This window comes from Colias croceus, chromosome 1, assembly GCF_905220415.1.
Source record: "Colias croceus chromosome 1, ilColCroc2.1".
NCBI classification, from domain to species: Eukaryota; Metazoa; Arthropoda; class Insecta; order Lepidoptera; family Pieridae; genus Colias; species Colias croceus.
This window is the reverse complement of record NC_059537.1, coordinates 6,607,411-6,621,475: the sequence shown is the minus strand read 5'-3', so window position 1 is coordinate 6,621,475 and position 14,065 is coordinate 6,607,411. Positions and strand designations below refer to the sequence as shown.

Below are 14,065 nucleotides of genomic sequence, written 5' to 3'. Positions count from 1 at the left end.
CAATGGGACCTTCCGGTGTTTTAATAAAAGATGCAAATGTTTGCGCAATGCAAGTGTCACAAAAATCACAATATGCATTCGGTACACAAGTTGAAATTATTACGTTCTTGTCATCACATTGTTCGCGCGGCGTTGCAGCGGCAGTTAGGTAGTTTTATCTCACACAATTTCAATTTTTCATCTGCAGCTGTCAGCTCGGCGGCGGCAGATAAGTAACGTTCGCGTTTGCGTGGAACTTTCCTCTCGGTTTGTCCCTCAACATCCTTTTACAGTTTTTCAAGCAAAAAGAAAAATCAATTATTGTTGCGCATCGCACGGATTCGGTACTGGGGCGATCGGTGTTGGAAACTGATGTAAGAATGACAAATTTTATTTTTTATTTTCATACCAGCTAGTAACTTAACGTTGTTAGCATAGTTTCTAATGTTTAGTTATTTTACATGTTGTGTAAGATAATTTCTTGGAATATCTGCTAAAATGTAGAGACTTTGAAATATCTGTTAGCATCTACAACGTGAGATTATTTATTATTTAGGCGTTAATTACTCGTTACAACGTATTATAATTAATGAGGAATGAAGAAAACGTACAAGCGTCTCAGAAATATAATAATGCTTCGTCTTATTACGTAACTATGTTCATGCGTTTACATAGATACAGGAATAGGCTGTAAATTGCTTTTGTGAAAAATGTTAAGATGGTTATATATTACTAGCTTGCCACCCGCGGCTTCGCCCGCTTTGTCTAAAACCTAATAAATTATATACTAAAACCTTTCTCTTGAATCACTCTATCTATTAAAAAAACCGCATCAAAATCCGTTGCGTAGTTTTAAAGATTTAAGCATACAAAGGGACATAGGGACAGAGAAAGCGACTTTGTTTTATACTATGTAGTGTTACAGCTTTACTGTTATAGACTGTTTATTTGCGGTGCTCCAGTTTTAGAGTTTTCACAACTTTTAATATAGTCATAGAGCGATATCGGAAGGCGTGCTGTTATAAAGAAATCGTCAGTACATTAGTTTAAGTACCATAAAGTGTGCTTACTTTTGAAAATTACAATACTCCATGTATTGTAATTATATATTGAAAATGTAAAAAAATCTAATGGCTTATCCTAAACTCTGAACTCTCTTTTGAGTGCAGAACATTACCATGAGGTATCAATGACCAACGTAGATTAGGATGACGTGCTTTTAAAGTAAACAGATCAATTATAAGATAACTAACTGTAATGTGGAATATTCATGTATGTTTAGTTTATAGACAATACCGAGAGCCATCGATAAAGGAACAATAGAGCTTGTACTAACATTGTTCGCCAACTTAAATTAGTTCACAAATCATTTACCACGTACAATGTCATGATTGGCTAGCTTTGATATTGAAACGATTCTTAATAATCGCTTACAAAACGTCGATATAATGGAATAAAGCGTAATAGAATTTCAATGTTGTCGGCGGCGAAAAGTTATCGCGAATTCGCTTGTTTAGTGTTATTTTACGGACAGTTAATTGAAGCTGTAGATTGTAAGTTTGACTTGGCCGAACTTTACACCGATAACAACATTAATGAAAACTGGTCTGGATTTGGGCAAGTGGCGGTGACAGAGCGGTGGGCGGGCGGGGGCTGTAGGGATACGGCAGGCAGTCCGCGCCGCGCTTCGGCGACGTAACGTCGGTCCAACCCTGCGAGTGCGTTCCGCGGCGTGTCTATGACTGTACACGATCTCCGTTCACCTTCCATAATGATAACCGTGATATCGCACCAGAATGAGATGCGTTCAGTGTTCCGCGTGGATGTGTTTTAATATTATGTATGTGCCGGTGCGTGTATACGTGCATTGGTCGATCTGCTTCACACTTACGATGATTAAAACATACTAGATCATGAGTTTTACACGTGCAAAATACGTGGTGAATATCTCAAATCTAGATACTATAATGCTATCCATTGACATGTTTAAAATGTAGTTTAAAGATTGTTGTGGTATTAATATTATTTTGTTTAAAAAGTTTTTTTAGTTTATTATTATTTACACTTAATGAATTATAAATGAAGTATGGACAAACAAACAAAAAATACAATTACCTACATATTCCAAGAAACGCTACTGCTTTTTATATAAAAATAGTAATGGAAATGTAGTTGTAGGTAGACGAACGCGGATTAAAATTAATTCGTGTAGCGTGCCTTTTAATTAAATAAGTGAACCATTTTTACGCGTCTGATTTATTTTCATAAGGATGCTTTAACAGTCCTCAATACGCTTGATTAATGAAATATCGAGTTTATTTTAATCAGATTACGTTCGTGGAGTTTTATAATTTATGAGTGAAAATAGTGCACGCTACAAAATACTAAGAAACTACTTATTGGCAATTTTAATCCGTGATTAACCTTAATCAACGTTTTTCCTCTTAAGCTTATAAGTTATATTAAAATAATAATGTAAAAAAAACTCAAACATACATAAGCGAAGTTTCTTGTTAAAATTATTGAGTTTTTTTTTATACAACAAGAAATAAAATTAAGTAGTTTGTTTTCGCATAGGATGTTCATTCAACATTATTGTTCTTCATATCAGTATTTATTTATTAATATTCCGTCATTATAATAATAATATTCTATCAAGCAATACCTCCATAAAATCTTAAACTCACGAGAGAAAATAAAATAAAGTTAACATGCGTTATTGTTTAAAACAATACTTTGTACATTTCACGAAAAGTTTTGTTTCATAACAAAGTTTCATATCCAATTAGACCTCTAGTTTCTATTCGAGTCGTAATATTTTATTGCGGGTGGCAAATTCATTATTCGGTTTGTTTTTAATTAATTTCTGTATATTCCGTTCGTTACCCCCATTGCTAATTGCTTTCAACACGTCAATGTTGTTTTGTCAAGAAAAACCTTGTTTATTGTTGCTCACCAGCTTTATTATTTCTTTGGCATTGTATAGAATATTATCCTGTGAATTATGACGAGTTTGATGATAAATTATTGGCTTTAAAAAATCTATTCAAAAACTTATAAAGTTTATAATTAGTTTTACAGCTAAAACATTTTTTTTTAATATTGTGGAACAAAAAAGAAGTAGTTTGTTAGACCAACTTAATTCTAGATATTATGTTAAACAGTAAATAATATTCATGTTGGCAATGAGCTATTTGGAATACATTATTAGCACAACATGAAACACGAAAGGAAGGTAGAGCTAATCAATGAATATACATATTATAATAATTCCTTTTACTTTCGGATTTGTTAAATATATAAACTATGGCATTACCTTCAGTTATTATAAAGACACTAGGGGTCGCCCCGGCTTCGCCCCGGCTTCGCCCGTGGTACATATTTACGCTTTCTCTACATAAGAGCCATCCTTGGCCTTCCACAAATATTAAAAAAAATAATTATCGAAATCGGTTCAGCCGTTCACACGTGATGCCGTGACAACGCGAAATGGGTTTCATTTATATATAGATTAATTCTAAACTCATCTACCTACCTATTAAAATCATACACATCGGACTAATGGATATACTTTACTTTTACTTTTTACTAAGTACTTACATAATATTATTTACATATGAAGGTACTTAGTGATGAGTTGTCCACATGTTTCACTGAATTTTATAATTTATGAGAATCTCTACAAAATAATTCGTGACGCTTAAACATGAAACAATATATTTATTATTCGCTCAAATACAATATTATTCTTTTCACAATGATTGACAATGCTCCTTTTCAAGAAAATACTCATTATTTGCTCATTATAGATTTTATGATTCGAAAATTGATGGACTATTAAAAAATCGTCACAAATAATAATAAAGGCTTTGTCTTAAAGAAAAGCCTTGATTATTATTACCGTTGCTATTGGCCGATGTTTCTTTATAAAAAGGTATTAAGGATTTGAACTGTCAAAACAATCACTGAGGTTTCCATTATAATTATTGGTAGCGAACAATTTTTATTGTTTTATTCAGTTCCATTCACGTTTATTGCACGGCTAAAATATTGCAATAGTTGTACTGCAACACCGTACACATAACGGATGAAATTAATTATTCACGAACGATTTAAAGTGGTCCTAAATGCTGCAAACTACAAAATTACACGTTTCCAACCATTAAATACACTGGTATAGGCTCCATACGAAGGCGGGTTATTTAAATGTTTCAGCTATTTGCATACATTTCACGTCCAGGTGTCGGTAGTTCTAACACATGTGACCGAACCGTTTCGTTGTAGCAGGGAACTGCTGAGCGTCGCGTTTTGTCGCCGGTTTATTGACTTAATGTCGCCTACTTCAGAACGGCAGAACCCTCGTATTAATACTGCTGACTAAAGCTGAGGGTAAAGATTTTCGATTGTACACCTACGTGGTTTAGCATACAACCTTCTCGTTAGCCTTTTTGCTTGACGCTTGATTCTGGGTTCGGCGATAAAATTGTTAGCGTCTTGTCATCATACAATTGTATATATATTTAAAATACACTGATTATTATCTATCAGGCTTATTTACCTTTTAAAAAATCTCGTACAAACGTTTCTTTTCATGACATGAATTTTAAATCAATATGCGTTAAATATGAATGAAACACGCTTGCTATAAAGTGTTCGAAACGCGGCGTTAAATTATAATGAATTGATTGCGCTTTAAATCCGTTTAACGGATTTTACTACAAACTTGTGAATTTATTATGTGTATATTCGGTTACATACGAAATGGATTTTAACTGAAATATAGGTACTATCTAATATATACAATTCTCATGTCATAATGTTAGTTACCATACTCCTCCAAAACGGCTGGACCGATTCTCGTGAAATTTTCTGTGCATATCGAGTAGGTCTGAGAATCGGCTAACATCTATATTTCATTCCCCCAAGTGACATGAGTAAGACAGAACAACGTTTGCCGGGACAGCTAGTATTCTATAAACTACGAGACAAATCTTAGATTTTGTAAAAAATAATCACAGAGCCCTTATTGTTGTCAGTAAAGTAAAACATAAACAATGTGTTTTATCCATAGCCGTGTTATAAGCGAGGTAATTCATTAAATTATTTCATAGTTATAGCATGGCTTATCCTCGGCCACCAAACAGAGTGACCCAATTCCTATATCCCTGACGTCCACTATAGTCTATACGAGTATAAGCTGTTACTTAATATTTTCGAACATTTCCCGTGAAAATTAAACATTTTTGTACGAGTGTGTTGTTTATAAACAAATTATTAAATTAAGATTTTGTTTCGATGATCACAATCGGTTATAACGTATATTGTTGTATTAACATTAAAATAACATACTACTTTTTTTCAACGTATGTTCGTATTGTATGCAGTTTCAAATCTTATAACATTTTATTCTTAAAAGATATTCACTTGATTTATCTGCTACGGATTTTGTTTGAATGATGTATGTATGTACGTCTTAAATACACACAAAATGTTGTACCTATACTTAAAGAACTTGATAGAAAATAATAATATTAGTTAAATATATATAAATGCCAATAATTCCTTATACTTTACTATTTACCGTTGTAAAAACTAAAATTTAAACGAATGTATTTTTTTAAGATAACAACAGCTTTGATAATCTTTGAATGTTTGGCTCAAAATCAATGACAAGAAAAAGTGCTATAGAAGTCAATACGAATTTAATTTTTATATTGTGAAAGGGCCTGTGTAGTTTGTCTAAAAACTTCAAAACTAACTACTTCAGATAATAGTTCAATAGAATGGACGTCGAAAAAAGACACCAAAACTTGGTAAAGTTTTCACTGGTTGGAGAATATATGTTTAAACAAGTCTAAGCTTAGTCCCTAAGTACTTAAGGTCTCATTCAGATTGGAGTTTGGCAAAATAGTATCATAAGATGAAATTCTATTCCTAACTTCAAAGTAGTTTGGAGTAAGCTTTGTTAGATAAAGTTCGATATTCTCTCATGTTATTAAAAATAAGGCATAGATATAATACTGCTATATTTAATATGTAGTATATATTACATACTTGTATTATGGTGGAATAAAATTATAATCTGTAATAATTATTATTAATTGAACTGAAATTAATAGGATTTTTATATAAAAATATTTAAGAAATCAACAAATTTCTCATCGATAAAATTTCATAATCAAAGAAAGAACTTCGTTTTAGACGTAAGGAAAATATAATACTCTGTGAATAATTAAGATCCTTTTTATTTGCCGAATGTACTACAATCTACAGTATCGATTGGTGAAAACAATTATTTTAATTGGTATTTACGTTACATCTCCAAAATAAACAATTTAGGCATATTTTTCTCAGGGATTTAATGTAATTTATCCTAAGGCACTTTTAATCTGTGTCGAGTCTCATTAAGGAGATTTTAATTAGGAAAATTGGGAATACGGATTAGTAGAAAACTTTCACAATGTTCAAACTAAGTAGATAAAACTTTTCGAGTTAATTAATAAAGTTTTGTTAAATGATTGTACCTATACACACTCATGAGGTGAAATATTTTGAAATATATGACTAATAGCGCAACCAAATAGATGATATCACTATCATTATAAACGTAATACTATTAATTAAAAATATATTATTTTAATTAGGTAATTAAAAAATACCATTCGTACTGTTACAAAATCTATAGACCTTATGTTAAACTTTAACGTTACGGAATCAGATAAATAAAACTAATTCACTAAATAAATCCTATTTACTCACGTTGCTACTTCTTTGTCTGCGTTATCCGGAACCAGGAACATCGGGCGCTTGTCTTAACACAAAAGATAAACACCAACGTAAAACAAGAGAGGTAATTGAGATAAACAGGTGTATATTCTACTCTATAACTTTCTGACTCCAAGTGTAACACATAACAAAATCAGCGAAGTTTGTCTACAAAGTTAACTCACCTTTCGGTTCGGCGCTATTTATTACTTTGCTTATAAACCAATTTGTTCCTACTTGTTCGCGATATGATTAAAATATCCTTTGTAACTGGATAGCATTATAGTAACGAGATTGGAGATTGTTAGAACGTTATTATATTGTAATAATATTTTAGTTTAAAGTAAATTCCAATGAGGCCAATAAGGACTGAAGATGAACAGGCCGGGCTACGACTACACCGCGCCTGTATCCACCACATACTATGCGACGAATAGTCGACCGCCCCAGTACGACCGCGGTTACAATCAGCTCGCTCCAGTCCCCGTCTACAGCCCGTCATCACATCCTCTTTCAAATTATGCAGATGTCTACGAAGGCAATAACGATACCACCCTCAGAGCTGAGGAAAGACATTGGTACATAGAAAATCACAAAAATATTCAACCGACTTACTCCCCCAACAATGAGATCGTGCCACAGGAGATTAAGGTTAAAAAGGAAGAGGAAAAGAAAAGCGACGCACAAATTATAAGATCAGAAGCGACTCAAGCACGCAGAAGAAAAGAAAATCGATGTTCGTGCGAGTGCTGGCCTAGTTCTGACAATAATGAGGTACAAAACGGTGGCAACGCAGCTACTACGCGATCTTTATCGGGCGTCGATATGGTTGCATCATACGGCGTTTATGGCACTTCTCAGGATGATGACAGTTCAGGTTTCGGGCGGCTGTCTGAAAAGAACGCGGTGTACGGCCAGACGAGCAATGCTCCGGTGCAGGGTGTGATAGTGAATCAACAAGGAAACAGTGCTGTTGTGAGATCAGCGAGTACGACAAACTCGGCTTGTGGAAAGTGTTGTGTGTGGTCGTCGAACGTTCAAGTTGCGAACTCGGAGGACTATTGCTGGATACATTACTGTAGACCAGCACTTATTGTGTTGCTGCTGTTATTTTTTCTAGTTCTGTTGGGAGTTTCTACAGGGTTTCTATTAACAAATAATTGTAAGTATTACTTATGCAGATTTATATAGGTCATTAGAAATAAGGTTTTATCATATTGCTATTTACGTAGCACATATTGATATTAGCAATTTATGAAGTTTGTAAATATTGAATATCGGACATACTTAGAACATATTTTATTTGCTAGTTTTATTGGACTCGAACAAATAAGTAACGTGTTTCAATAACATTCATAATTTTGGATACGCATACAGACAACGTCTTATAAATTACTTTCAGAAGTAGGTACTGATTTTTTTTATTGGATGAAAATTATACTTTCATAACTAAGATTTAATAAATGAACATTATTACCATCATAATGATTATTCCTTTATAGCCTAAAAATAATATTTATATACATATAAAACCTGTGTAACTTAACCTTTACTTAATTTTCTCGTTCTTGGTTTAGAGCTTTACACATCAATTTTTCATTCAAATTTTTATATCAATATTTAGAATTTAAAAAAAGCAAAAGGCTGTAATTTAACGCATATCTAATTACTCTAATCTAGTATGCACGTTAAGATTTATTGTAAAAAGCTTTAAATCTGTACCAAAATCAACATTTTCCATCCGTTCATTCAAAAGAAAAACAACCAACGAGTAAAAGAAAAGTTCCTTGTTCCGTAATTTTTATTACATCTGCGTATGACATTTTACCTGTAATTTAAAGTAGAATCAGTAGAAATGAAATAGTAAGGTGAACAAGTATGGGGTGGGTGCGGGCGGTAGGTTCCGCTCGTTTTTCTCTCTGACAGAACATTTATTTTAGTGCCACTTCGAACGCCACGTAGACGATTTTAAAATTCCAATGAAAGTAACAGAATTAAGGCATCGGATTAATATTCAAATGCAAATAAATTGTGGTACTTTAAATATTAGATTTCCTTTTTTAATTGAAATGTGAAATCAATTATTGTAATGTGGTATAATATTGAAAGTATATATTAAACATAATATTCAATTATTGAGGATTGGCAAAAATGTTGTTTTAGGTTCTATTGTGTATTAACAAGAGCAGTGTTTGCGTTTGTGTTCGGATAATAAATTGAGTCAGTTTTAACTGATAAAACTATACACAAAAATCGAATGAAAACACTCAATAATGAAATTACAAGTAAAACTGCGTGTTTGCAGTAACAGAGGCAATATCAGAGACAGAATTTTGGTCAAACGACGCACGAGTTGTAATCACTATTGTATAACTGGAATAAAGTGTAAAAAGTACCTATTTCGAACTCTATTCAATACGCCATCGAAAAGTCGAAACGGTTTGTTCGAATTTCGTTTTTTTTTTGTTCAGAGAATTAATTTCCACCGGCGTCGTTCGGGCACTGATTCACGAGTCACGTTCGGCTTAGCTGCGAGAGCCGGGCGCGAATGGTTAATCGAACGATTAATTTTCACGCTGTTTGAGCACAACATTCTTGTGTAATGTACAAGATATTAGTTTTATATTTTGTGCGAACTATTATGGACATGCGTACATTGTAGAGATATAAACGGAATGACGTTGAGCCTTTACGCCGGTCAATGAACTGTGTGTAGCTTCAAGTGGATGGTGGTTTAAGGGTAGCTAAATGAGAACTGAAATAGGAAATAGAAATGATAACTGTAATATTTTGTTAGTTTTCTGCTTACGTATGTTTTTTCTACTTAAAAAGTACTTAATTTTAATTCGATACGTTCTTCTCTTCATTTCTGATGCTTCGTATGAAAATAATAATACCTATCTAGTTGACCTGCAATTAATAGATCACTAATATAATTGCATAAAGCATTCACGCGCGTAGTTAATTAAAATAATTTTCCATATATTTCGCGAAGTCGATAATATATTTGCTCATTAATAAAATTAATCGGTTTTAAAGAGCCGCCAAATTATATTGCCCCACGGGTGATCAAAAAGCAAAGTCACATAAATCACGCGCATTGCTACGCCAGTGTCCTACACAATAAAATAATTGAGTATGAAGCTATAATTCATACAACGATAGTGAACTTGAATAACTGCTGCTTAGCACGCATATTATAACATTAAAAAAGAATACGGTACGGTAGCCCCCGACGATACAATGCCCGAAAGAAATATGACGAAAGGAGTGATTTATACACCGTTATTATACCCAGAATAAAACCAATAAGGCATTCATTTGAAGGACGCTATAATCATAGTTATAAAATTCGAGGAGGTGTATAATGCCTTAATTTCCTGCCTTATAGAAATTATATTGGAGTAGAAAACGAGTAAATCCGATGCCACCACCGCTGCTAAGCTTAGTTCAGCTGCATATGCAGTTCGAAGAATAAGGCATCTCACCGATGAAGACACGGCTAGATTGGTTTATTTTAGCTACTTTCATAGCATTATGTCCTATGGAATTCTGCTATGGGGCAGGGCTGCAGATATAGAAACTATATTTATATTACAGAAAAGAGCCATACGCTCTATATATAATTTACGTGCTAGGGACTCACTAAGAGATCTCTTTAAGAATACTGGTATCCTCACAGTACCATCACAGTATATATTTAATAATATTTTATATGTACACAAAAACGCAGACTTACACACAAGAGTAGGAGATAGACACCGTTATGGCACAAGGAACCGAAATAAAATTGAAATGCCATTTTACCGGTTAGCTAAAGTTAAAAATTCATTTATGGGCCAAGGTATACTTTTTTACAACAGAATTCCTCATAGTATTAAAGAGTTTAGTAGTGCTAAATTTAAAAATTATGTAAAAAACGTATTAGTTCAGAGAGCCTATTACAGCATTAAGGAATATATGGAAGATAAAACCCAAGGAGGGTTGTCGCGTAAAAACCACAGGACAGTTCTTTGGCATATTATGATATATACGTACAGTTACTTACATATTTTGTAAAATTAAATTGTAATACTGAAATTATTTAAAAGAGCAACTATGGAGTTTCTTGCCGATTCTTCTCCATAGATACTGCTTTCCGAATCGGTGGTAAATGTTAAAAATATGTATTGACGGTTCAAAAGTGCTTCTCGAAGAAGTCTAATTGAATAAATAAATGTTTGAGTTTGAGTTTGAGTTGAATGTAAGGTCTACAGTTGAAAGAAAGCCAAACAAGAATCGATTGGAGAATATTCCCAATTTTGAATATGATATATTCTTATTTCTTACAAAATTATTATAATAATCATAATAAGATGACACCGCATTTGTTCGCTCCCGTGCCCGTCATATTGTGAAAATTGTTCTCCATACAAATTTTCACCTCAACTTTCAATTGATTAGAATTTGATTTTTGAGTAAACCTCAGATATTTCACTATGTAACAGTAGGTTTGTGATCATGATCTTGTCAAGGAATAAATAAAAAGAACTTTAGTATGTCGCTGGTCGCATTAAATATCAGGAATAGGCTTTTGGCTTCATAACCTTTTGAATTATATATTTGTTGCGTTGTAATGTACCTATTTGTTTTTAATTATTTATGTTTAAAACACGCCTCATGTTTTACACGTGTACCTACTTAAAATATGTTTTATATGGCTGTCTTATTTTTAATATTTTATTCGCAAATTATGTTAACAATGTCGTTATACTTCAAAGACGAAAATATATATCGGCAAATCCCACGGAAATTAACAGTACAAGACAGACTGATTTCATACAAGTCTATACAACTGCGTTAAAAACAACCGACTTCAAACTTGCACTTGCAACATTTGCAAATACGGACAAAAATGCTCATAAAATAAAAAACTACTGGGCCTATCCGAATAAAATTTTTATGGGACCAATTCGACACCATCCCGCATCGAACAAAAAAAGAATCACGTAAATCGGTTCAGAAACCTCGGAGTAATCGGTGTACATACATAAAAGAAAAAAAAAAACATACCGGCCGAATTGATAATCTCCTCCTTTTTTTGGAGTCGGTTAAAAAATAGCCGTGAGCCATATAACATAAGTTCAATATAATATAAAAATGTATTTATCCTAGGTATATAAAATAAGATCTTTACCTATAACCAACCTTTATTATTTCTCAGAGATCTCGGAGTATGGAGGATAAACTTTAAGTATAACTTTATTACTCTAGAACAATATAATATGCTACACTTTGTCAAAAAAATATCACGTGCTAAGTAAATGGGACGGTTTTCTTACATACACATGTTTTCGAATGTTGTTTTACAGTTAATGGAAACGTTTCAACTCACTTTGTAAGAGTTTACTATAGCATTAGCAAAAGTGATCGAAGTATTGGTCAATGTTTGTAAAACTATAGAAGAAACTGAATTTCGTGCTTGTTCAAACAAAACATCACCACTCACTAAAATTTCTTTAAATTTTTCCATGATAAGATCATAATCAGCAATACATATTAAATAAGTATATCAAGCCACCGTTTCATGTGATAGGAAGGTAAAACACATATACTTAGAAATTTTCGAAAGGAATATGCCATAGGTATTCACAGTTATGCGGTTAAGTTTAAATCGTTTTGGGGATTTGGATAAGAGATTAGAAGAGTTTATCAAGGAATATAGCCATGTAATTACGAGTCCCTTCGTAGTTTTAAAATAGCCCCATAAAGGTTGGTTCTAATAAGTAGGTATGTATGCCGTCTTTGGAAGTTGTATCTGACTGTGTTTTAATTAAAATTCAATAGTCTTTACTTCTGAAATGTTAACATTTTTAGTTTTTACAATTAAAAGTAAAATTTTGATTAACGTTATCACATAAACAAATCGCTCTTAACATAAAAGACAAGGTCCTGCAAATATAAAGCTTTACTTTACCCAACCTTTCGCTTTGTTATATTATTTTGCCCGACAGCTATCAATTTTACGTACCATTTCGGGAATTTAGAAGAGATTCAATTTACCTTAAACATAGATAAGATAAAGAGTATACTTAGATCGTACCTGCCAGTGCGTGATTGCGCTTGACACCCGTAATATCCGGCTGCTGCCCAGCGATGATATCAATTTCAATTTGTTGCGGCGCTATAACGGCCGCCTCTGCTCGATTCGTTGTGTGAATCGATTCCACTCCACTTTCCTGTTGCGTTCCTACCGAACTTAATCTGCGACTATTCGATTGAAACGTTCTCGATTCGATATCTGTTTAATTTTATGTTCCACAGTATTCGATTTGGCTTTGGTATTACGACACGTCGACGGTTAAGTTTCATCACTGCAATTTCCTAGCATCATCTGCTAAAGCAAACGTTACAGAGGTACTGGCTACGTTAATCTGGTAGATTATTATTATGATAGTCTAGTAAGTTTCCGCGTTAATTGGGACACTGCGTTTATAACCTCACATAACCTACATCATGAAATTTCATCTCTGTTCACCAAATCACCACAATACCATGGACAATTTATTTACGTAACAATGACTAGTCATAAATGTAAACAACCAACCACAGATCACTAAATAGTTACCTACTACGTCTGCACGTAGATAGTTCTGCAACTACCCACATTAAGAAAAAATAAATCAACATGTCACTTTTAGAAAATTAAGTGAAGGTAGTTGATTTTTTTATAAAATGATATGTCATGACAAAGAGAATACAGATATATACTACGTGTCATGATAGCTCAGTCAGCTCGCGATCGCACTGGCTGCTACAAAGTAATCCATTAGTATTATGTACATGTTATGAATTGCATTTAGATGCTATAATCAGAAAGTTTAATCAAAACAAAACAGTTCATTTTTTTTAAATAAATCTACAGTGATACAGTGTAGTACTTTAAAGTTTAAACAATCGTTAAAGAAATATGAAGAATGAAAATAGGCAATAGGCATTTTTGTGATTTTACTGAGGTTATGGTAGCAGAATTCCTAGTAAGTCCAACTACACGTTTTAAACGAAGATACTTGCAGTGAGGGATTTAACATAAGGAACTCGCTATCGTTGTCATTTACAATCATATTATGTCTATAAGAAAATACTTCAAAATCAATAAAGCATTGATCCTATCGATTGAAATTACGGTGTAAGGGTAACGCAAACAGTTTTAATCATTGGAGTCGCGTAGCAAAGCAACCGCGTAGCAAATAAGGCTTTGACACTTAAATGTTTCGTAGAATATTCATACAAGTTTAACAATTTTGTAAATGTTCGTAAAATATGAAAAGAAAACATATTA

General features: G+C 33.0%; 2 protein-coding genes across 3 annotated transcripts in view; one reads left to right on the top strand and one right to left on the bottom strand.

The window, feature by feature from the left end:
• LOC123697483 (4-coumarate--CoA ligase 1-like) overlaps positions 1-13,313 on the bottom strand; it is an 83,480-nt gene extending 70,167 nt beyond the window's left edge. The window contains exon 1 of the mRNA XM_045644016.1: positions 12,827-13,313. The gene's annotated coding sequence lies outside the window, so the exon portion shown is untranslated. The remainder of the gene's footprint in view (positions 1-12,826) is intronic.
• The window catches only part of LOC123697447 (agrin-like), a 126,008-nt gene that overhangs the window by 75,986 nt on the left and 35,957 nt on the right, over positions 1-14,065 (top strand). The window contains exons 1-2 of one of the 2 annotated variants that reach the window (XM_045643969.1): positions 1,726-1,829; positions 7,082-7,906. The exons of the other annotated variant lie outside the window; for it this stretch is intronic. Coding sequence (XP_045499925.1) covers positions 7,120-7,906 — 787 coding nt within the window. The 5' untranslated portion in view covers positions 1,726-1,829; positions 7,082-7,119. Of the gene's footprint in view, positions 1-1,725; positions 1,830-7,081; positions 7,907-14,065 lie in introns of those variants that run through there. 2 annotated transcript variants of the gene reach the window in all.